Source organism: Lontra canadensis, unplaced genomic scaffold (genome assembly GCF_010015895.1).
Source record: "Lontra canadensis isolate GAN:19392208 unplaced genomic scaffold, GSC_riverotter_1.0 scaffold111, whole genome shotgun sequence".
In the NCBI taxonomy this organism is placed as follows: Eukaryota; Metazoa; Chordata; class Mammalia; order Carnivora; family Mustelidae; genus Lontra; species Lontra canadensis.
The window spans coordinates 5,183,062-5,208,334 of record NW_022631105.1 but is presented as its reverse complement, the minus strand read 5'-3'; the positions used below and the strand labels follow the sequence as shown (position 1 = coordinate 5,208,334).

The window sequence follows — 25,273 nt, the reverse complement described above, 5'->3', positions numbered from 1 at the left end:
CATGGGAACCCACCCTTCCCCTCTTCTATGAGTCTCTCTCGTAAGTGTAAACAACACTCCCCTTCATAGCTCACTGAGTAACTTTGTTGCAGGGCCTCCCCAGCCCCCATACAGGCCACAGAATGAGAACCGGGGTCCTGTTATTGAGGAAGGTGGGTCGTGAACATGGGCAACAATCGGAGATCCTCCACAGGCAGAGAGACAACAAGACACAGTCTCCACACCCGAGGAGTTGGCGAGTCAGCCTAACCAGACTAACCGAACACTGCTTGGGAGAGACTGTGGAAAAGCACCGAGAGGGCGGTGGGCCTGGACGAGGAGGATGAGGAGGGTGAGGAGGCGCATCCAGCGAGGGGAAAAATACACTCAGCCCCGTTCTCTGTAGCTTATCTTCTGAGACAACACAGAGCTGGAAGGGACCCCTTTCAGCCACGGGACCCAGAGAAGCGGCTCTTGGGGCCTGCTTGTCTTTTCGATCAGCCTGGAATGACAGCAAACTCCCCAAGGGCCACGGCGATCTGGACACTCGGCACCTGGGACCAACCCAAACAATGCGGGGGTGGATCTGGGCCTGTCGGAGCCACACAGTGGAGACCCCCAGCAGACCCACGGCTTCTTGTTTGGGAGAAAACCTGCTTTTCTAGGGTGGATCTGGGGACCCAGATCAGCAGCAATGCCAGGAGCAATGCCAGGAGCAGGAGGTCGGGGTCGAACGTGTGCGAGGGCTGCTGTGTGGGGTGGCTGCCACTGAGGATGACCTCCCAGGTGCTGAGACGCCTGTGTCTCAGCTCTGGGCAACCCTGCCAAGGGCCTGTGACATTCCAGTCCTCTCTGCTCCCCTCCCGAACCTCCCCCCTCCACCAGACACCCGGCTGGTGATCTCTGGTGATCTCTGCCCAGAGCAGCCTTCCTCTCCCCATCCCCCACATCAAAGTCAGAACCTTCCTGTCGCTTTCTTTCAGAAATCAGGCCACGGATAGGTGAAGCCCAGGCTCCAAGCAAATGGACACAAAGCATCCTTGTCATTTCCCACCAGGCACTTGGGTGTTTTGTGGACTCCCATCCCCAGCAACAGGAGAGAAGGCCACATGCCACACTTGTCCACAGTTGCTCACATGGAACTTTCGGTGGCCGAAAGATACCCCCTCAGGGACAGAAGATCCTTCACCTTGGTCCGCAGGTGCAAGAGATGGTTTCTTGCAGTGAAACGGAGAAACACATCCCCAGACGGAAGTAACTCAAGGGGAGCCAGCCATGGAAGAACCAGGAAGCCAGGGTGTCTGGACATGGGGACACAAGCCCCCCCCTCCGACCCTGCACGCTGGAGGCTCAGCTCTCAAAGAAGGCAGAGGGCCATCCGACCGAGCTGAAAACACTCGGAACTGAAAGGTAAGGAAGACTGAGAAGTCTGGGGATGAAATCTAACACGAGCTCCATGTCCTTCTTTTCTGGCGTCTGGGTCCTCACCAACCGGGAAGATACTGCCCCTCCCAGGTCACCAATTCTCAGAGAAAGTGCGCCTTTCGTATGCAAACAAGCCAACCCAGAGCCCAGACTCTGAACCCCCTCCCCTGCCCGGTTCCTACACTCAGAAGGCACCATCCTCCTGCCCTAAAGGACCATCACGGGGCCAGGGACCAGCTAGCCCGAGAGCAGCTCGACACCGCGCAGTCTGCCGGAATTGCCCCAATCGGCCGATTCCAAACCTGCCCACCCCTCTGGGCTTTGCCCTTCCCCTGGAAGGGCACGGAAACCCCTGGAAACCCCCATGAAGGCGCCTGACCACCCTCTCCCCTCACCCGCCCGGGCAGCCTTCTGCCTCCTGACCCGCTGGGAACCACCCATCCACGGCAGCGCCCCAATGCATCTGTCGGCCTCGGCGAACCTGAATAATAATAAAAACTCCGTTTAAAACGCTGTCTCCCCATCATCTGCGCATCTCCCTGCTCCCTTCTCTGCTCTGCGCCAGAAGATGGATCACGAGGCTTCCCAATGCACAGGCGCACCGGAAACTGTCAACAGGAACGTTCCAGGGAAACATGCGTTCAGCCCAACGAACAGAGGCTTTCTCAGAAACCCTACGTGAAGGGCACCGAACTAAAGTGGTTTCCCAAGGTCTTCACTCTCCCGGGTACCGCGCGCAGAGAAAGACAACTGGCACCAAGCCGGACGTCGGGAGCTCAGGATCCTGTTTTCTGGTCCGTCCAGCCTTGCCTCCCAGCCCAGCTGAGTTTCTATAAGGAAGGGTTTCCACGTGATTTGGTTTATAGATACAAAAGCTATAGAGAGGGATGCCTGGGTGGCTCAGTCGGTTAAGCTGCTGCCTTTGGTTCAGGTCATGATCCCAGGTCATGATCCCATGTGGGACTCGATCCCTGGGATCGAGTCCCGCATGGGGCTCCTTGCTCAGCGGGGAACCTGCTTCTCTCTCTGCTTCTGCCTGCTTGTGCTCTCTCTGACAAATAAATAAATAAAAAATAAATAAATAAAATCTTTAAAAAAAGAAAGCTATAGAGAGGCTGAACACAGGTAAAGCTGGGCCCTAGGTGTTGGTGAAATCCCTGGTATTAGCTGATTTGTGTCGTGTCTTTCAGACAGACGTGGGGTTCGGCTAAGTATTTCAGAATGGCTTCTGAATCCGCCTTGAACCCTCTCCCCCTTCCTTCCCAGCAGTGCTCTCGGGCAGGAACCCCAAGACGGGGCACCTGTGTACCCACTCTCACGGTCAGGGACCGGGCACAGCTCTGACCTGGGGCCTAACTGGGAGGGAACGCGGGGCTTACTCCTGCGGCACCAGCACCAGTGCCAAGGGACTCCGTGGGCTCAGAAGCCTTCTACGGCCTCAGAGACATCCATGCTGATTGGTCCTTGAGAGCATGAACCTGGATGTTTTTTCCTTCTCAATCATTAAAGACAAATTATTACTGGAGAACAGAATTCATTCTGCTCTTTCAATGTACCAAGCTCTTGATCTGGTCCAGAAGCGGGAGGCCCACACAGTGCCATCAGGGACCAAGGCCCCTGGGCCCTTAGACCCACCCTGGGTCAGGTCCTTCCAGAGGGCATTCCCAGACAGGTCCCAGACAGGCATTTCAGCCCGGAGCCGTCACTGAGCCACAAGAAGCTTCTCCATCACTGTCCAGAGTCGCTGTGTTTAAATCCAGCCCCTTCCGGAATATTCTGTCTTCCTTATTTCTCTAGGCACACCACCAGCACTGCAGTCTCATCCTACTCCCTCAGATGTCCGCAGTGCCGGCCTCATCTGTGCAGGGTCAGGGGTCTCTGTTCAGAACAGGGCTCCCCACAGGCCAGCAGCTCCTAGAACCACACTGCTGAACCACACTCAGGAACCACACACTTTACATCTTGGGGCCCACGAGCACCCATTTCCCTGTCTGTGTTGTCACTCAGCCTGTTGCTAGGATGCTCCACTCTATCCTACTGCCGCCTGCCCGCCTGCCTGCTGGGTGCGGACCACCTGACTTGTCGAGCAATCCAGGGAGCCCGCAGAGAGAGCATGAATCCGGAAGTGCTTAACTGAGATTTTCCCAGGAAGCCCACATCCGGGCCATGTCTTCCACCTGTTGTCCACCAGGGGCCCGTGTCCAGGGACCGCTGAGCAGTGCTGGTAATGGCTGCACAGGGGAGGGCACTCCCCACAGCCTGGCATCACAAACGAAGGCTCGCTTATCTGCTGAATGGGCCATACACAAAAGACAAACCCTGTGTGGCCACCCTTGCACGAGGTCCCTAGAGACTCCACTCAGAGACGGGAAGTTGAAAGGTGGATGCCAGGCGCCTGGCAGGGTGGGATGGGAGGTGTTGTTTGATGGGTGCGGAGTTTCAGGTGGGGATGACAGAAAGTTCTGGAGATGGATGTGATGATAGTTGCGCAACAATGTGAACATACTTCCTGCCACTCAGCTGCGCACTTAAAAGTGGGGAAGGTGGTAAAGCTTATTTTACCACGATTTCAGACACCAGCTCAGGCGTGAGCCTCCATGAGGGTGGCGGGCGTCGTGATCACAGCGGTGCCACAGACACTGGTGGGCCTGGCAGAGCACCGGGTGTCACTGAACCTGACAATGGGTGTATGAGGCTGTTCTCCCTGCTTCTCTCTGTATTTGAAAATTTCCACTACAGAGAGGTAAAGACTTATATTTGAACGAGCACCGGTACCTTTTGAGGCAACCACGAATGCATGCAGACTGTGAGGGACAGGCAGGCAGGGAGGGACATCTGGGGGAGGCAGGAAGGGCCACACACATCACTTTCCAGCCTGGCCTGCTGCTCGAGGCGAAGAGCAGGGGACATCCCCCTCCCCCACAACCATGCCTGGCTGTGGCCTCCACTTGCATTCACAGAGGACAGGAGAGCTGGGACGGGCAGTATGGGGGAGATGAGTGTATCTGGGCACAAGGAACTCTGGAGTTCTGGTCCAGAAGTGGTTTTACGTTCATCCCGAGGACAGCTAACAGGAAGGGGAGGCTCCCCGTGACGCAGAGACCCACCAGAGGTTCTGGTCTTCAGTGTCGCTTAGACCTCTGCGGCATGGGGACAGAGCGCCAGCTTCCCGACGCACCCCTTGGCTTCCCGTCTCCAGGACGGTCCTTAGAAGGGCCCTCTCAAGGCTTCAGGTGCACACACCTTTTAACTGCTCCCCTCTAACTGCAGAGGATGAAAAGTTCCTGAGCCAGTCCTCTCGTCTGTCTGGTTAGCACGCTCCTTCCTAATCCTCCTTGTAGCTTCTTACATTACTGCCACTCGCTCTTTGTCTACGTCATCTGGACGTCTGTGGACCAGAGAGGCTAGAAAAGTCGAAATCATCGCTTGTGTATCACACAGAGAATGAAAACCTGAGCCTCTTGCTTCACTTTGCAGGGGAGCTTTGCAGGGGTAGATGCAAGACCCCGAGGCCAAAAGCGATGAGCTTTTCATGACCCCAAACCCTCAAGGGTGTTTTAGCACAAGGCTTAAAGGTTCAAAATTGCAACGAGAGTCGTGCACTTCCAAAGGAGAATGTCGTCCAGGCAAACACGAACGGGCTTCGTGATCGTTGATCTGCCGTGGACGGATTCTCCGGGTCGCTCTGGCCAGTCGGGAGGCTACCGAGACAGCCGGGTACAAGTGTGTGCACACCCGTACGTGTGTGCACGTGTGCAAGGAAGACGTCTCGGCCTGAGGAACTGCAGAAATGCCAGCCCATGAGACAAAGTGCACCCCATCCCACAGGCTCAGCTCAACCCTCCACCCTCCACTGGAGCAGGGACACGGTGAGTGGCTCCTGGGACCACAGGCACAGCCCCAAGGGGCGAGGAGCCCATGCCAACTACTTGAGTGCTTGAGTTGGGGGAAACGGGGCACAAGTACGGGACCGACACTGTCACCACCCGCACGGAAGCTTTCTTGGGGGCAGAAGGGACCCCTTCTAAAATTCTTTGCTACAGGAATAACCGTAGGAAGGGGTAGAGTTCAGAAAACAAGAACCCTGAACCAATACCTACTTGACAACCAGGAACAAGGCATCTCATAACCAGTAATTCTGCAGTGAGAGCATGTGATGGGCTCAGAACGGCAGACAGAACGCTCCTTTGGGGCCACATCCCCGTCCCTGAGAAGCCAGGAGATCACAGAATGGGTGACTGGGCTTTAGGGGAGGGATGGCTAAGCGGAGTCTGGGAGGTGGGTGAAGGTTAGCGAGACACAGAGGGAGAGGAAGGCCCAGGGGACACACTGTTTTTTCTTCATTTGGTGTCTCCCCACCCAACACCTGCCATGTGGCCTTGCTCTTGGCTCCTTGCACATGGAGACTCTAAACAAAAAGAAAACCAGGACATACCACAAGCCTGGATGCCTGGGCTCTGGCCACCTTGAGTGGCCTCAGCCTGCTTCCCGAACCCCAGAGGAAGGTTCTGGAGGAAGCCCAGATCTTCCTTACCCTGGTCAGAGCTGGTATTTGCATATGAGCACTTAGAAAACTTGGTCGACATGCAAATATTATTTTTGATCTCAGAAGTGTAGGAGACATGACGACAGCCAGGTTTTACGTGAAGAGGAGAAACCACAGTCCAGCAAATGACGGGCTCTTAATAACGGGCCTCTCCGTCCCTGTCAGCAAAACGCAACTTTCAGTTCAATACTGGGTTCAGATTTAATTCTAAGGTAAACGAGTGTTTATTACCTTATTATTTAAAAAAGAGCCTTCTTTTTAAACCACATATATGAATCAAGTCCAAGGTGTCTGTCATTCCTTCCCCGGGCAAGGAGCAGGCGTCAGGCTCCTACCTGATTTCCCCAGAGCATCCGAATCAGATACTCCTCCTTAGTTCCTTCATGAGGTGGAAAACCCCCCGGTTCCAGAGCTGCTGTGTCCTCTGACCACCTCTCCAGGGGCACCAGCCTCCCACCGGGGCTGTCAGGGGCCTTTTGGAAGCAGCTGGTTGGACTGGATTAGCAAGCCGTGTAAGCGAGTTTTAGATCTACCTTTTCATTTTCATGTACTGTCCAGAAGTTATGCCAAAGTCATTTCCCTACTATGCACAAGGACTATTTTTTTTTTTTTGTGCCACATATCACGTCATTCGCTACTCAAGGGACACAATTTAATGCACTGCTCGGCTCCCGCCCCCCGCCTCGAGATCTCTGGGACATGTGTGGGGCCCTTTGCGCCATCTCAGAATGGGGTGCTCGGGAACATTCCACGTCAGACAGCAGTGGCCACCAGGAAGTTAAAACGAAGTGTGGCATCTGATTTTGAGTGGGCAGGACTTAGCCAGGCCTCCGGGGGGCTGAGGATGCTTTGGAATGCTTTGCTACACCAGCCAGCCAGAGGGAGACCCATCCCCGATCCAGAGGTCCTTGGAAGTACTGAATCGCAGATGCTCCCCACATGTCCTGGTCACACTGGTCCCAACCCGTGTGTGTGGAGAGGCGGTGGAAGGTCCCAGAAGCCAGGGAGACCACAAAGCAAACTTCTCTCCCAGGGGACACCAATCAGGCAGGTGCTTTTCCTTCCCACAGGAACCCCTGATCTGTCCAATTCCTCAGCCAGAGGGGCAAAGGGTCCATCCCCTTGGCCCCCAACACTAGCTCTCTCTCCACACACACATTTCATCCTTAGCAGCCAAAAAGAACAGCTGCAGCCCATTCTCTCTCTTTCCCAAACCGCTGGTTTTGCCTAAATGAACGATAATCCGGCTGAGCACTAACCTCTGAGCCAGGTGGGGTCAAACAGGGACAGTCTCAGAACAGCGTCTCGTGCTTCACCACAAGCACGGCCATCCATAAGGAGGCACCTGCCGACCTAGTCCTCTGACTCCTGCCTGGCAATGACAGGTGCACACGGCGACCGCCTGGGAGGCTACGCACACACACGCACGCATGCCGCGGGGTGTCCCTCGGACGGCACAGACCGGCAGAGAACGGGGCCAAGGGCAGCGTCCTACCAAAAAGGCCGTGGGGCTCCGACTGGCGCCTCTCAGTGCTCCGGTTTGGGTCCTTGTGCTTCTTGTTCCCCCTGAGGCTGCCGAAACGCTTCATGAGGAGCCGTGGTCACAGGAGCAGCGACAGGTGACCATACCAAGAGCCGTCAAACCCGTATCAGCACCAGGTGGCCGGGAACCAGGAGAGGCGCAGCATCAGCCGCAGGTGTGGGGCACGCGGCAGCCTCAGCAACCAAGGGCTTAGAGACCCGGCCCGTGAATGCAGGTGTCCCAGCTGGGGGCCCTCACCCCCACACAGGGCGGGTCGCTTTCAGGGCTGGCCGCCGCCCTGGGACTCGAGGGCACCCCCACGGCAGTCCTTCCTCCGCGAGAGCGCTCGGCCGTCCTCCCACCACACCTCTGGCCGCAGCCGTGGGGGCAGCCCCGCTGTCCTTAAGTAGGCAAGGAGCGGCCCGAGCGCAGGCAGAAGCTGCCCGTGGGTTTGTTTATGCAGCTGAGGTCAGCTGCGCGCTCAGATACTCCAGGGCTTTTCCGCCTTAAAATCAGAAAAGACTAAATAGGCAAGCGGAGCCCGGGCCCGCCGGTCATGTGCAGATCTGCAGATGTCTCTTTAAAAAGACTGTAAAAGGAAACCTCCCTGGACAGACAATTCTTGGCACCAATGGGCCAGAGCACATTCCCATTATGACATGACATCACACAACTATTTTGATTCATGTGTTCCAGAGTTCCACGGGGTCAGAAGGCTCCGGCTGCTTCTTGGTGGAGGAGCCCCAGGTCCCTGGGCTGGAGATCACCGAACCCACTTCAGCTCACGCTCCTTCGTGATCAAAGACGCGAGACCACCTGTGAGGTGGGGATGGGGGGCCCCTGGCATTCCCTGGAAGGTTCTTTAGCAAATGCATGACTTGGGCCCCGGGCTTAAGAACCGCAGAATGCCAGAGCTTGATCGCTTCTGTTTATTTATTTATTTTATTATTTTATTCATGTATTAGGCTCCATGCCCACTGAGAGGCCAGCATGGGGCTTGAACTCACAACCTTGAAATGAAGACCTGGGCCGAGCTCGAGTCGGACACTTAACCGAATGAGCCACCGAGGTGCCCCCTAGAATGACAGAACTTTTAGACAGAGATTTTAGAAAGGATCTAATCCAACCCCTTTCCATTACAAATGGGGAAGTTGAGGCTCAGAAAGGGGGTGGGACTTGCCCAAGGTCCTGTAGCTAATGGCAGAACCAGGGCTCGAATTCTAATTTCCTTGACTCCTAAGCCAAACCCCAACCTAATAAAACGCAACAAAATCCTCATACGTGTTTTGTAACTAATAAACCAAAGTTTAAAAATATGAGATAGAAAAATAACTTTTAAATTAAAAAGATTCTTTTTTCTGATATCTTCACTAGATTAAAGGGGTGTTACAGGATGTGCTACTGACTGGCTTTCTGAGCCTGGAAAGTTATTTCCCATTTCTGGGCCTCAGTTTCCCCTCTGTGTATCAAGACTAGACTTGATCACATTAGGATTTTGTCGACTTCTGGAAGTCTGAACTTTGAACGGCTGTTTTGTGTGCCTTTTCTTTCCTGCTGGGACTGATGGACAGAAGCAGTGATCAAATATTTGTAGCCAGGATGCATGAATGAACAAACAAAATAGTTCTGCTTTGAAGGAATTTGCAGATGACAAGGATAAACTGTAAAGCAATACTAACGGCCTAAGAAAAGCTGTATGGGATCAACGGCAAGGGGCCAGTCTGGACAATGACTAGCATCAGCACGCATGGACAGAGGGCAATTGTATGCCCCCCGCCCCCCTTGGAAGGGAGCACTTGAGCTGGCTTTGAGGGTTGAAGGGTCCGGAGGAGAGGAGAGAGGCCAGGCCAGGCCAACAAATCACAAGACCCACCTGCGGCTGGGTCTCCCAGTGTATGAGTGGATCCTCTCTGTTGTTAAATATGGTAGCCAACACTTACTGGGATTAAACTGTGAAAAAGACAGGGTAAGTAGGATTTTCCCCTTGAGATTTCTTTTTCTTTCTTTCTTTATTAAGATTTTTATTTATTTGACAGAAAGAGACCACAAGTAGGCAGAGAGGCAGGCAGAGAGAGAGGGGGAAGCAGGCTCCCCGCCGAGCAGAAAGCCTGATGTGGGGCTCGATCCCAGGACCCTGAGATCATGACCTGAGCCGAAGACAGAGGCTTAATCCACTGAGCCACCCAGGTGCCCCTCTTTTCTTTTTTTTTTTTAAATATCTTATCAATTCAGGTCCTAACAGAAGTTGGAATGTTCTTCTGATTTAAAAATAAAAGAAAACAAAGCAGGAGCACCTGGCTGGCTCAGTCGGTAGAGCATGGGACTCTTGATCTCAGGGTCATGAGTTTAAGCCCCACACTGGGCACCGAGATTACTTAAGAAAAGAATCATAAATAAAAATTCACTTAGGAAGGGGCGCCTCGGTGGCTCAGTGGGTTGAGTCTCGGCCTTCCGCTCAGGTCATGGTCTCAGGGTCCTGGGATCGAGCCCCGTATCGGCGGGGGGGGGGGGTGTCTCTGCTCAGTGGGGAGCCTGCTTCTCCCTCTCTCTCTGCCTGCCTCTCTGCCTACTTGTGATCTCTCTCCGTCAAATAAATAAATCTTTAAAAAAAATTCACTTAGGAAAATAAAAGCAAAGCAGAACTTGTTTATGAAAAGGCTACTCAATATGTATTTCAGTAAAAAGGGGGCATATTTGATTAGAAGGAAAATGAAAAGTTTTTGTCAAAGCCAATATAATATTCTTTGTCTATGTGATAAAGAAGGTAGCGAGACATGACATTTCAAAGCGTGGCGGCCAAACATGGGCGACTGTAAATTTGTGTGGAAAATAAACAGTGACTTTGGCGTGCCTGGAGGTTCTGTGCTTTGTTCCGTGGTCACTCACTCATCAAGTAGTTATTAAACCAAATGTACAGGACAGTGGCTGATGGAGATTAGTGCTATGAATAATTCAAAGGCATTCTTGTCCTCTAAGAGCTATACTTTAATTAGTAAAATAATAAATCGTGTTTGTTGGGTGCCTACCCCAAGCCCATTGGAGTGCTAGTCACCGCACAGTTATCATCTTACTGCAATCTTCCCACTGTCCTGTGGGGCAGGCATCAGTAATGCCATTTTATTTAAAGATGAACAATAGGGGCACCTGGGTGGCTCAGCGGGTTAAGCATCTTCCCTTAGCTCAGGTCATGATCCCAGGGTCCTGGGATCAAGCCCCAAGTCCGGCTCCCTGCTCAGCGGGGAGCCTGGCCCTCCCTTCCCCCTGCTCATGCTCTCTCTCTCTCTCATAAATAAAATCTTTAAAAAAAAAAAAAAAAGATGAACAGAGTCAGAGAGGTAGCTTGGCCAGGATCACACAGCTAACACGTTGGGAGGACACGGACTTGAACCCTCGTTATCTGATTCTGAGATTGACATCTTCACACAGTACCGACATTTGTCAGATATGGGCACAGGAAAATTCACAAGCAAGGCAAGAGTCTGGGCAGTGCCCAAAGCTGAATCTTACAGGACACAGAGGCCTGCGGGGCCTGGGATGCTTTGGGAAGTTTCTCTATTCTCACTGGACCTTTCTGATCTTCAGGCTGGCGGACTGACAGGAGAAAGAGAGAAGGACCCTGTTTGAAAGTCCAGCCCGCAGGTGGGGGGTCTGCACCACCTGACTCGGCCAATGAACTTGCTGTGCTCTGGAAACGCAGAGCCGACCTGTTTGCCTCCCCCACGGATGCGTGCAGGTCCCTGAGCAGAGATCTGCCCTCAGGAAGCCCTGTTGTTCCCTCTGCCTGGCTCAGCTCTGGGCTCCCCACTGTCTGAATTCACTCAGTAGGAGTGTCTGGGGCCTTGGAGAGGGGCAGAGAGAAGACAAGTATTACCCAGATCATTCAGTGCCACTATGCTGTTACTGAGATGGGAATAGAACATTCTGGAAAGAAATGGTCAACTCGGTCTGATTCGGCAAAAAGGTTTTGGCCCAGGATAGTTCTTTGTCCTACAGGATGGAGTCTCAAAAGCTTGAGATGGAAGGTTAAGTGCAGCTTTCAGGCTGACATGGACACAAACTCCCAAAGAGACCCCACCTATGCCAACCTGTACTTTTGACCTCCCTCGAAATGTTCTTCCCAGGGTCAGTTTTACCCAAGGGCAGAGGAAAAGGCTGTTGGCAACACATGATTTCAGAAACGGAGGAGCAGTGGTGTCCTGGAAAGTGAGGAACAGGCAGATCTCTGGGAGGCAGCGGGCAGGGGGAGGACGTGGTCGGCCACGTTCCGTGGTGTAAATGCTCCAGCACTGGCCCATCTCAAGGCTCCAATGGGGCATGGACAGACCTGCGAACTTCCTGATAATTTAACAATTGGCTCGCTTGCCACTGGGGTCTTCCTGTTCGACTCACACGTGCCTGGAATTCCTTCAACCGGGGACAACGTTTTTTGTTCCACAGTTAGAGACAAACACTGATGCGCTGGCGGAGGGGACACTTTCACACAGCAGGTGAAGCTTCCCAGGACCCTGCCTTCAGCATGTTGACCAAGGGGCTGGGAGAGAGAATCACTCGCTCCCTTCTTCCCTGTTTCCATCAGCTGATGGTCTGGGATGAGCAAGGGCGACACGCCCTCTACGCCGCTGTGATTCAGCCGGCAGGAAGACATTTCAACGGAAGGCTTTCCATACTTGGGGATCTTTTTTAAGAGAAGGATAGGGGAAAAAAGGAACTAGTGGCTCCCAAGATGGAACTGTCCTTTTTTAAAAAAATCTTTTTAAGTTAAAAAAATTTTTTTATATAGGTATTAGGGTGAGAGAGAGCACAAGAGATAGCAGAGAGCACGGCAGGGGGCACGGGGCAGAGGGAGAGGGAGAAGCAAGCTCCTTGCCAAGCAGGAAGCCCAATGCGGGGCTCGATCCCAGGACCCCGAGATCATGACCTGAGCTGAAGGCAGAGGCTTCACCGACCGAGCCCCCCAGGCACCCCTGGATCTGTCATTTGAAATGTGTCTTTAAAGGATCTGGTCCTTTCTAGGTCATACTTTACAAATCACTTGTTGGGGTCACAGCTGGAAGCCTGGACTAGGACCAGGCCCTGGGGCAGGAGATGCCTTCTGTCCTTGCACTTGTCGCAGGCGGAAGGAACCTGGCCTCCCTGTTCACCACGTCGGGGGTTCTACAAGGTTTGGGGAAGGACGGAATATGTTGTTCGCTTTCGTTGTTACTGGAGTCACAGTCTTTCGACGACGAGCCGACACTGGACAACCACAACCACAACAAGACAAGAGCGCTAAGAGCTATGCTCCGGAGGCGGGGCGCACGCGAGCTTGCCCCATCGTTTTGCGTGTCCGTGGGCTGCTTCTCCCCGGGCGACGTCGAACGCTCCCGGCACGGGGACTCTTACCCCGGCAGCGAAGTCGAATCAGCACTTGGTGATGAGTCCTTCGAGGTGGCCGGTGGGCTGGGAGGTGGGCCAGGGAAGAGAAGGTTGTGCTCTGTGCCCCCCTGCCCCGCCGGTCACCTTAGGGGCGGTCACCTGACCCCCACGGCTGCCTCTACTGGAGGCCCGAGAGCCAAGGGAGGCTGTTGCGATGCCACCCGCCCCCCGCCCTCGGTCAGCTGACAGTCTGCACTCCCCCTCAGGCAGCACCCGCAGGGTACGGCTGAGGGCAGGGGCACCGGGACAGTGGGTGATGGGTCCCCTTCCCCTGATGCTTGCGTTTTCCCTGGCGGACTGGTCTCTGCCTGCGTGAACCCTGCAAACCACGCAGGAGCTAGAGTGCGCTGGTGACGGTCTAGCCAGTGGCATTGCTGGAGAGAGGGAGATGGAAGAGAGGGGACACCACGGGGACCGCAAACAGGGCCGCGGGACAGTGCTCCCTCCCCACTGCCTCAGGATGCTGGCAGACAGAAGGCTCTGGCTCCCTCCCTGTGCGGCCCACGGCCTCTCCACGCCCTGAGCATCTATACGTTCACAGAGCTCTGATGTGTGAGACCTCGCTGGCGACCTCGGGGACCCCAAAACACACGTAACCCAGGGCAGCCATTGGAAGTTCTGCACTGGGTTCCCACAGCCCGGCGGCAAGCGCTAAGACGTAAGGCGTCTGTTGTCCCCATAACTTGGTCCCATTCCAGGCTCGTGGTCGTGGCTCCCACCAGGACTCGTCCCCTCTCTGCAGTAGCCCCCACGGTTGATGCCAACCTCCCCTTGTCACCCCATCCCTGTACACACGGGTGTGCAGCAGCAGGGGGCCCACCGCCGAGGGGGTCCTCACGGGGCCGTGCAGGTCACAGACCATCCCATCCTCCTCCCTCAGAAGCTTGTGCGGGGCTATCCAGGGAGCCATCCCCCCCGAAGCCTACCCTCACTTTGGATTTCCAATTATATTAAAATAAAATTTTCCAAGGCCCCAAACTTGATCATGGAAGCCACCTGTGTAGCCTCTTGGGTGCAGGTGCGAACGGTTCACCAGAGGGTCATGCAGGGCAGGGATGAGGGCAAGTATCAGAGACCCGGCAGGCCACCCTCACTGAGGCAATTCCTGCCCCGAGGATGGGTTCTCACAGCCCTGTGCACCCCTCAAGCGCGCCCTTGCCTCTGGGGGTGCTGTAGACGAGGCACAGGTGCACACAGAAGCCCCGGCAGGCCTAGCCCTGGCTGCCATGGGGACCCACCCTGTTAGGGACGCCGCCCGCTTGAACAGACGATACAGATGTCTCCCTGGGGTTTCCCCACCACGCAGGCAGGCAGGGAGGCAAGAGGCAGGAGGCCAGCCCTTACGATTCTGTTTAATTAATACAAAGAAATGGAGCTTCCGAGAAGCCAACTGATTTGCCCAGGATCCCAGCCAGGGGAGGCCAGAGGTAGGGCTGGGGTCAGGGCTGGGGTCAGACCTGGGGTCGCCAGCGCCCCCGTCCAGCGGCATTAGGACCTCGGGTTGCCTCTTCTCTGTCGGGATGTGGGAAGAGTAAATAACGACATCTGGACTGAAAGCCGACTCTGAAAACCTCTGAGGATCATGTGACAGTACCTGAAAAGCACCCAGAGCCCCGAGAGCCTGTGAGCCAAACTGAATCCCGTTGTGTAAGAGGGGAGCGGGCGCCCTTGGCGCGTGGTAGCACATAGCGGCTCACGCTCTCCCGCTGGTTGCAAAAGACTGGGTCATATTTCATGGAAAGTTCTAAAGGTCACTGTGTCACTTGACTCTGAGTGAGACCGCCATGTCACTTCACCGGGGCCCTCCGTGTCCCTTCCCGGAGCTGTTTATGCGGCCGAGGCTCCGGACAGGGATGCACCCCCACCCTGACTCAGGCCCCCGTGCCCACTCACGTGTCACTGCAGCACGCTCACGGTCACGGTTACTCACCGGGTCCCCATGAGCTGGAGTCTGGAGGCTCCAGTCTGAGTGACAAGAGGGTGACTTTTTTGGCAAAGACAAACCACCTCAGCCAAAATAGTTCAACCCACACCAGGGACATCTAAACCCAGTGACAACAGGGGTATCATCTTTAAGAGCACAGAAGTGTTTATGAAGAGTGAGAAACGATGGCAGTAATTATTTTTGGCATGCCCAAGGGCAAAGCCTAAAAGCATGACTCCCTAGATGGTCTCAAAGTCTTCCGTGGGGCATCATCAAGCGAGATAAAACTGCAAAAATATCCTGAAAGCTGCAGAGCGTTGTAGGTGGAAAGCATCGTGTCAACCTTAATGCAGCCCGGAAAGATCCTTCCGGGCTCGCACTCAGAGCGCCTCAAGGACAAGGAGGGGAAAGCCGCAGCAAACCCTTGGTTACCGAAAGGCGCCTCCTCAGGCCCCGACCCAGGGGTGGCTGCCTGGGCTCTGCGTCTCGGTGGAGAGTGTCGGATCCTTAAGCCTGGCCAGCTGGGCAAGCGCCAGGACCTGAGCTAGGAGCAGCCCACGGGCCATCCCTGCTCCCAGTCCCAACCCAGAAGACAGAAGTCATCGGACAAATGCTGCTCATTAGCCAAAACACTCACAGCCCAAGCATTTTATTTCTTCAGTGAGGAACCAAGGGACTTTGCTACTAAGAATTTACTCTTTTTAACCACACGCACGAAGAACACCAGTGGGGGGTGCTACCAGGCAAGAACACCGCCGCAGAGCACGTAGCTGGCCTGAGCACGGAGACGGGGAGACGAGAGTCAGAAGCCCTCACCATGCAGAGCCTAGTCCCTGTATCTCAGTGCTGGCTGGCCGGATATGCTGGGCTGCATCACAGGAAAATCTGGCAAGGACCCTAAATCGTCTGTAAAACGTGAAGTTACAGTTCATACCTTTTGAAGAAGAAAACCTCGAAGTGTATAATGCATCGAACACTTAAATAAGATGCACGTTTTGGTTCTTAACGGTTGAAGTTTCAAAAACCTTGGAAGCTAACTTGGGTGGCTGGTTCACTTCTTGATGTTGACAAAATACAAAAATGGTGTTCCAAAATCCAGAGCATTGGCTCATTCAGATCAGCTTTATCCCACACTAGTCCGATGTTACTGTGTCACTGATCTCACTCACCTTGACCTCCTTTCCAATTACATTATGATTCTGAGGGGGGCAATGCTGCCCCTAAGGGGGTGAAAATGGCTCTTGGGGAGGGAGATGTACTTTTTTCACAGACAAAGTGCAGACAGACCCATAGTACATAAATTATATAAGGTATATCTGTCCTGCTAAAATTGCAAAGGGGTGATTAGAAACAAATGCCTAAGAAGGCTCTGTGGGGGGGCGATAAGAAGAAAAGGCCGATTAATTTTAAAAAGGAAAGCAGATGGGAAACTGAAGATGTAAGGGAGTGAGTATAAGAAAATGTACATGTTGTATCACTGATAAGCCATAAAACAGCTGAATATGTACACAATTTTAAAAGGTTCCTTTTAGGTTTTGGTGGAGTGGGGTAAGGGACTATTGCCTTTCAATATCTATCATGGCAAATTCTTTGTTTTTTTTTTCTATCATGTAACTGAACTGCTTTACCAAAAACTAAAACGTAAAGAAGAGAAAAAATAAAACACAAGCAAAAAAATCTTGTCAATAGGGATCAGTATCTACAGCAGGAAAATTCAGCAAGGTGCATTTGCAGTATGTTGCTTCAGCAAAGGCTAAAAAAAGAAAAGAAAAATGTTGGGAAACTGTTGTAAGGCGAGCCTGAAGAAAGCAGCCCCTGGCGTGCACACCCATCTCGCCCATCTCGGGCTTTTATCTCTTATCTCTGGCCCAGATTTGGAAGATTAGCGGAACTTTATCCCAACCCTCCCCCAAGGAGGAGAATGCACTAATTCATCAGTGTAGCACGGCTTCCTGCCCTTCAGGAGGTTTGGGGCTGGTTGAGTGAGGGTCCCTGCAGGATCAGAGGGCGAGGAGGAAGGTGGGAGGTTCCAAAGCCTTACGAGCCACAAGAGCCATCACGGCATGTCCTTCCAATCTCCCCATGGAGAAGAAACTCTGGGAAGAGACTAGATCTGCTGCAGTCAGGCAAGGGGCTCCTAGAAGGTCAGAGGATGAAACTTAGTAACGATGCTCCAGACAATCTCTTATCTTTGCTCTCCCCTCACTGGGGGCTTTAAGGGGATGGTCAGACCCTGAGCCGGCCCGTCACAATATGGTGACAGTAAGGCAGTCCCCTCATCCGTAGGCGTCTGTCCTGGCATCTCCAGAGTCAATGAGCTGCGGTCACTGGCACCCCCCACCCGTTCATTTCAACAACTCCAAGTGTCCACACGGGCCAAGGACTAAGGAGCAACACGTTAAGGTATATTTGGTCAGCAAGACCCTGCTGTCATGAAAAGTAAAAGTTCTTACACTGCAAAGGACACGATTAAGAGGGATAAAAAGCCATCCACAGAAAGGGAGAAGAAATTCACAATGCATACATCTAGTAAGAGTCCGGCATCTGGGATGTAACAAGAACTTCCATAATTCAGCAACAAAAAAAAAACCCAATGGAAAAATGAATAGATATTTGCCCAGAGAAGATACACAAATGGCCAATAAGTGCATGGGGTGATGCCTGACGTTCTGAGGGAACGGCCGGTCAAAACCACAGCCAGCGCCTGGTATCCACTAGGAGGACAATGGAAACAAGCGAGAAGTTGCAGGTGTTGGAGTGGGCACAGAGGAACTGGAACGCAAAACTGGGAATGCAAAATGGAGCAGCCACTGGGGAAGACAGCTTGGCCATTCCTCATCAAGTGAAACACAGAATTACCACAGGACCCAGAGACTCCACGCCTAGGTGTCTAACCAAAAGAACAGAAGACAAGTGTTCAAACATAGACTTGGACGTCGACGTTCCCAGCAGCACCGTTCACGGTAGGCAAAAGGTGGAAACAACCCAGACGTCCGTCAGCAGACGGGGGGGTAAGCAGCACCTGCTCTGTGTGTCGGAACACAGGGAGTAGTATTCATTCATAAAAAGGAACACAACGCTAACACCTGTTACCACATGGAGCAACCTGAAAACAATATGCTGAGTGAAAGAAGCCAGGCACTGAAGGCTACACTTTGTATGACTCTATTTATATGAAGTGCCCAGAAGAGGCAACTCCGAAGACACACAAAAGACATCAGTGTCACGAGGAGCTGGGGGGAAGGGGAATGGGGAGTGGTGGGTGTCAGGTTTCCATTTGGGGCGATGAAAACGTTCTGAAACTGGATGGCCATGAAAGGTGCACCACCATGGGAACATACTTAATGCCTCTGACTGTGCACTTTAAAATGGGCAAGATGGGGCCCCTGGGGGGGCGGCCTCAGTAGGTGAGCGTGTGACACTAGGTTTTGGCTCAGGTCATGATCTCAGGGTCGTGAGATGGAGCCCCATGTTGGGTTCTGCACTCACGAGGGGGTCTGCTTAGGATTCTTTATCCCTCTCCCTCTGCCCCTCCAAAATAAAATAGTTAAGATGGTAAATGATCTGTTGTATTTTTTTTCAAACAAGTCTTTTTTTTTTTAAAGATTTTTTTAATTTATTCATTTGACAGAGATCACCGGTAGACAGAGAGGCAGGCAGAGAGAGAGGAGGAAGCAGGCTCCCTGCTGAGCTGAAAGCCTGATGTGGGGCTCGATCCCAGGACCCTGAGATCATGACCCGAGACGAAGGCAGACGCTTAACCCACTGAGCCGCCCAGGCACCCCTGATCTGTTGTATTTTACCACATGAAAAGGAGTTACATTAGACCAGGCAGATAGTAGAGGAAAATAGACGTGAATTCCTCTACAATCTGGATTTAGGGAAAGGCTTTCTATTGATGTCTAAGTGCTTTTATCTACGGTCCAGGGGCCATCTCTGTTTCTTGAGAATCGTCTATTCATGTTTGTTGCCATATAGCTCAGAGATACCATCTTTATATTTTGTCACAGCTGTGTGGTACTCCCGTGTGGACATACCTTCTCTGTTGTACCCAACCGCTCTCCTAGACGCACGCGTATCTCCAGTGCATCTGCTGGGAGGACTGAAACACCGCGATGTTTCAGCAGCCACGAGCACACTTAGCACCGGATCCTATTTCCAGATACTGTTGGCCAATACAAGTAGCAAGGGCTCTTTGGATAAATGGCCGATTCCGGGCCAGGGCCGGGAAAGGACAAGATGAGGCTGGAAGAGTTCTTCGATTTTTTTTTTTTTTTGAAGATTTTATATATGTATTTGAGATAGAGCGAGAGTGAGTGAGCGAGAGAGCATGAGGGTAGGAAGGGGCAGAGGGAGAGAGAGAACTAGGCTATCCACTGGGACCGAGCCCCCCAGACACCCCCGAAAGACTCTGTTTTACCAGAAAGCAAGGCACCGCTTCTGACATAACAATAGGGACAGTCCCAGGAAACAGGGACCAGCCTGGGGGCTCCTGCTGGCCAAGTCTAGGACAACCTGAATGTCCAAATATGATCATGACAAACCAAACCACTGAATAAAACGGGAGTCTGTGAGCACCTACATACATACGTTCACAGGAAAGGAAATTTCCTTCCTTAGTAGAATTCCAACCAGTAGCTATAGAATCCATGATAAAATTGGAAAATCACCTTCTGGCTACTGCCACAGCAACAACTCAGGCAGGACTAATCAGCAGATGCAGAGCTAGCAAGTGAACATTTCATGAGAAAGAAGATACTTACAGAACCTCAAAGCAGTGTGGCTTCCAACGGGGAAACCAGGAATTCTGCTAGGCTCTCGCCGTGGCAGAGGCTTCCCTTCACCTAGCGATCAGTCTGCATCCCCGGGAGTGGGTCCGAGGGACATCACGCATTTCCACCGTGATGCCAGCCGGGGCACGAGACGTGTGGCCCTGTCGCGCCTGCCCAGCAAACCCGGATCTAATTGTAAGGATGAGTCAGGCAAACCCTGAAGGAGGCCAAGTCTGCCCAGTAATGGGTCCGGGGTCTTGGTAGATGTTGAGCTCACGAGAGACAGGACTGAGGGCTTCTCTGGATTAAGACATCTTGGGAGAAACGAGAATCACAGGCAACACCTGATTGAGCATTTCCTCTCCCAAAATATGATGGTACTGAGATAATATGTGAATGGGGAGAAAAGCCTGTAGTTCAGCAAATACTACTCGATTCATGTTAATTTCCTGAGTTTGGTCATTAAACTCTACTTTGGAGAATGTGCTTGTTTTTGTGAAATACACGTGGAAGGATTTAGGGCTAAAAAGGACATTATGCTGCGACTGATTCTTGATGGTCCAGATTTTACGTAAACACCCACATATTTATGTATTCGGGGGCGGGTAGGAGCCAATACGGGAAGACGGTAGCGCCAGGGAATCAGGACAAAGGGTACATGAGCATTCTTTGTACTCTTTTTGCGACATTTTTGTGAGCTTGAAATTGCCAAAATGAGATGCTATTTTTAAAAAGGAATTCAGAAATAAAGCAGCAGGGCAAGAATGTAGAGTTCACCAGCATCTCCCTCCACTCTGTCCCACCATCGCCCAAGCAGGCCCTTAGAGCACGGGAGAGCTCTGCAGCTCTCTGAGGGAAAGGAGAGTCTTCTGGAAACGTTTCCTTGGCTTCTCCCAAATCATAACCCCCACCCGCCCGTTCTGAGAACACCCTGCCCGGCCAGCACCCTCGCAGACACCTTTCAGGGACGCCGGCACGATCGCCAGCAGAGGGCGCTCTCCCTGGGGACCCGCACAGGGCGCCAGGCGGCCGCATAGCTCTGCAATGTGTTGGCTGAACTTTTCAGGAAACTTGGATGCCACACATACTTTTCCTTTCTTTGTGGGTAGGCGAGATGAGTCACGTTTTTCTGAAGTCGGCTGGGCCCCAGGATTCAGTCTCAGCAGCTGCCCCGATCCAGAAGGCTCCAGCAGCGGCCTGTGAGCCAGGGCGGCTCAGGGGAGGTCTGGGGACGGGGTGCGGCTGGGGGAGATCGCACCGAGCCAGGCACAGGGTAAAGCCCGTGGAGCTCTGCATCCTGCCAGCGTGTGGTACGTCTGCCCACAGCAGCCCTGGGGGAGAGCCGGGCCCTGGCTCATGGCCCCCCGCAGCCTTCTCCCACCTCAGGCACCGCATCAGAGCCCCCTAGTCCTTCCGGCCTCCCTGGTCCATTCATTTGTTCATCTACTCCCCGCCCGCCTTCTTTCACTCAAACAGCCTCTCTGATTGCCAGACCTGGGGCCAGCTCAGGAAGGGGCTGGACCCTGTGTCTGATGGCTCTCTGTTGTGGGCGAAGCCAGCAGCACGGGGACCGAGTCCCTCCTTCCCCAAGGGGAAGCCGGAGGCACAGCATGGCATCCGTCACTGGGACCGGGAGCATCGGAGGCCGGGGATGTGCAGCGAGATGGGCTCAGAGCCAGCCCAGGGCCGTGGTGTGGAGGACCTTTCGACTTGAGTGTGGTGGGGAGGTTTGGGGGGAGTATTGAAAAGGGGATAAGATGATCAGGTTTATGTTTTAAAACGGGGGGACCCGACCCTGCTGGCTACCTGCTTTTATAAATAAAGATTTATCAGAATGCAATTTACACTGTCTGGGGCTGAGTTTCTGCAAGACACACCAGGTGCCCACAAAGCCTGAAACGTTTGCCATCTGGCCTCGTGCAGAAAACATTCGCCTGCTCCAGTTTGAGAAGTCCCTCTCTTTCCAGCATCTCCCCAGCAGCCAGGTGGCCCCCACGAGGTCCGAGGCCCCTCAAGGTCCTGCCCAGTGCTCACCCCCACATTCACATCACTCGCTTTAACAGTTTTGCAACTTTAACACTTTGCATCCTTTTCCATTGTAATATGTACATGTCCCCCACATATGCCAAGGAGCTATTCCTGGGCTGTTGGGGCCTCCCGGGCCCGAGGGGGTTCCTGGAGCAGCAGAGGGACGGTCCTTGGTGTTCCCAACTGTGTCGGAAACAGCCCGCCCAGACTCCACATGACATGGGCCCTGCCTAACCCCGTGATAAGGGCCCTGTCTGTGCTCCTGGGCCTCCGGGAGCTTCCCTGCGTCCATCCCGGGCAGGAAGAGGGCCACACAGACGGAGAGTCTGAAGGACGAGCTGCCGTGTGAGAAGAAAATGTGTGGAAGGAAAGAAAGTCAGGTCCCAGGAGCCAGAGGCAGGGGTGAGAGGGGCAGCGGGAATCTGGGAGACTGTGAAAAAGGTGAGAACCGTCTGGTTGCGGTTGGGGCAGGGAGAAGCCAGTGTCTGTCTGTCCTAGAGCGTGGCTGGGAAGGGAGAGTTTTAGGGCCCCTTCCAGCGTGTTGCAGGGCAAAATTTCACTGCTCGCCGCGTACCCTCAGCGTCTAGGAAACGCTGTGTGCGGATGGCTGGCTGAGCCGCCCTCCGCCACCTGGGCCTCTCGCTGCTGCAGCATGGACACCCGCCGCACAGGTCCCGGGATCCGCTCTGAGAGCCAGGCGCAAAACCAGCCCCGCAAAGGACTCCCTGCTAGCAATCGGCAAACTCGGGGATCTGCACACGGGGGAGTGGCGGCTGGACCACACATCAAGGACATCCTAGAGTTGACTCCTTTCAGTGGAGGCGTCACAGAGGTTCCCCTGAGAGCCCCTCAGCTTGCTGTCACCCCAGTGCTGCGGGGGTGCGCCTGGATGCATCAGCAGAGCAGGCTGTCCCTCAGCGCCGGCACCTTGCTGTGGGCCCTCACCCGTACTCCTGGTGGGTCCCCTGCTCCGTCTGCTGGGCACGCAGCATGCTGCCCCTGCAGCCGTGAGGCCCCGGGTCCCCTCTCGGCTGGCTTCCAGCTAGGGCACAGGAGGGGCCTTGGGTGGCAGGTCTGGCTGTGGGTACATCCCCTCCCGGCCTCCAGTCCAGCTCCCACAGGTCATGCCTGTGCACCCTGCCCCGGGCTGCCCTCCTCCCTTCCACTCTCCTACCCAGCAAGGCGCAGGCTTTTCACTGATGTCTGCGCTCCCTCCCTGACCCCCGCCTGGCTTCTCGGCAGCTCCTCACCTTTACAACCACACAGCCCTGCAGGGCCGGCCGTGGCAAATACGCAGGGACCCCGAGGGACACATAACGTCAACAGATTCCTGAAAATGCTCAGCACAGATGTTCTGCAGAGACACCAACCTCGAGGTCCAGACCCACGGCCTGGGGGACGCAAGTCACTGTCTGGGTGCTCTCCCCACACGGGCTCACCGGACCCCGGGCGCTCGCAGGCTGGCGGGCCGCCTGGGCCTGGCCGGCTCCGCACGCGAGCCCAGGCAGGGAGCTTCTCGGCACTGGGAAGCCCTTGGCATGTGAATCAGAGACTTGAGGCTCTAAATTAAAGTTCATTTCTCTGCACACAGTACAAAACCTCTGGCATTTTACGGAAAACAAACTTTTATTTGAAAACTAAACTCGAGTTGCCGGGAGAGAAAGGAGGAGCTGTCTGTGATCCAAGACAGACATGGTGTGAAACGGCCAGGAGTCTTCCAAGTTAAACAGACTTCTCTGGAACGCTCCTGCGAATTTCAAATGGCTGTCATGGCATCCTTTGATCCAGGTCCACGGACGAGGGGCCGGTGTGAAGCACGGGGCTGTAACTGACCCGCTCCAGGATGACAGTCATCCGTGGTGAGATTTCGGCGTTTAAGTATGGACAGAACATGACGTTTATTTTGGGTGTTCAAAGTGCCCATGACCTCGGTCTCAGTGGTGAGCCGGTCTTAGAAACAGAAAGTTCGAACATCTAGCATTGCACATCTCTGGCCAAACCCCCGTGCTTCCTTCCACCCCACTGATCCTCATGCCCTAAATGTTCCCGGCCGGACTCCCTACGCAGGCATTTCGCACCCATCCTGAGGGTTATGGCCATGTACGGCGGTGTCTTCCAGAATGCCCCCCCCCCATGAGACCAGCTGTGTGGGGCAGAGAGAGCTTGATTTTAGAACAACCGAGCATTGCCTTGGAAATAGAACACACAGGCCAGGGTCAGTACTGTTTCCTGAGAAACGGCGTTCTATCGTAAGTACGTGTGTGCTGCATTATAGCATAAAAAGGGTCTCTTGCTGGGGTCTGCAGTCAAAGACATTCCAAACCACTCCGTGATGAGGCTGCTGGCCTCATCATCATGCCCTGAGCTGTAAGTTCCTCCCACCAGGCTGATGCAAACTCCCCGGGTGCCAGGGTCCGTCCTCCACCTTTTCCTCTTGGCCCTTCCTGCAGATAGTGTGGTCATGACCTTGAGTAGCCGTCAGTGTAATCAGAGTAGGTGGCTGTCCAGGTCAGCGATTTTCAATGCTTTTTTCTAATGGGACCAAGATAATGTTCCAGTGCCTGGCGGGGCTGATTTCTGTCGGTAGCGGTCACTTGGTGTGACCGGCTGTCCACGTAGGACAAGATACCATTTCTTAGCTCAGTGGGGAGGCGGGTACAGCTGGCAAAATGCCACCCTATGCAAGCTACCGAGAGCCATCCCTGCACAGTCTTAGGGTTCTGGGAAGACAACTGTTTCCAAAAATGTCTGGTTTTTGTGCTAGAAATTCCCCCTTGGTTACAGGCTAAATGTGTCAACAGCCCATGAAATACGTAACCTTTAACTCCTATCATGCACACCTTGGTTTGAACACTTTGTCAGGCCCTTGTCAAAGTTAGTTTTGGTCTGAGGGTGGGGGGAAAGGATAAGGCATCGCAGCTCTCAGAGCCGGGAGCCCACGAGAGGAAGAAGACAGGACAGGGAGCTCCAGGGTCCCCCAAGATGACTTTGCCTCTTCACGGAGTGGTGAGGGCAGCCCTTTCCCTGCAGGTTGTGAAAGCCTTCCAGGCTCCCCCTAGACACAGCTGCTCAGCCCAGATGCCTGAGCTCTTCTCTGGGAGGGCAACAACCAGAGGCCTCAGGGGCCATGTTGCTCAAGGCGCTAAGTGGCATGGGGGCGGGGAGGGGACCGGGAAGCACAAGAAACACTAAACTCATGATTTCCTCACAGACAGAAGGTAGCAGACGCGTACCACAAGGGAACCCAGACGGTGCAGATACGGAAAACCACACTGAGACTTCAGAGCTCTGGCAGCTGCTCGTGGCAAGCACAATCAGGGAAGGCTTTCTGGAGGTGGCAGGGCTCCAGGAGGTCTCAAGGGAGGCGGGAGGTCCCCAGAACTGATCTCCGGGTCTATTCCAGCGGCCCCCAGCCGGTCCCCCACTCTCCCTGCCCAGTAGCCGACCCAGTCCTCCAGAGTGCAAGACATACCCTCAGCCACAGGTGCTGATGGCCTCGCGGATCACCCCATGCAAGGATCACCTCGTGCAAACCCAGGATCCGGGCCTGGCCTGCAAGGCCTCACCCACCTCTCTGACCGCCCCGCCCTCTCCCTCCCCACTCAGTACTAGCCAGACAGCGCTTGCTCCTGCCGGAGACATACACACCGCTCCTCCCTCTG

At 54.0% G+C, this 25,273-nt stretch overlaps 1 protein-coding gene across 4 annotated transcripts in view; it reads right to left on the bottom strand.

Annotated features, from left to right (window-relative positions):
- Window positions 1-25,273, bottom strand: part of PRKAG2 (protein kinase AMP-activated non-catalytic subunit gamma 2) — a 244,449-nt gene that overhangs the window by 130,477 nt on the left and 88,699 nt on the right. Inside the window, exon 1 of one of the 4 annotated variants that reach the window (XM_032840247.1) lies at window positions 7,446-7,589. The exons of the other annotated variants lie outside the window; for them this stretch is intronic. Within the exon in view, the coding sequence (XP_032696138.1) occupies window positions 7,446-7,539 (94 nt within the window). The 5' untranslated portion in view covers window positions 7,540-7,589. Of the gene's footprint in view, window positions 1-7,445; window positions 7,590-25,273 lie in introns of those variants that run through there. 4 annotated transcript variants of the gene reach the window in all.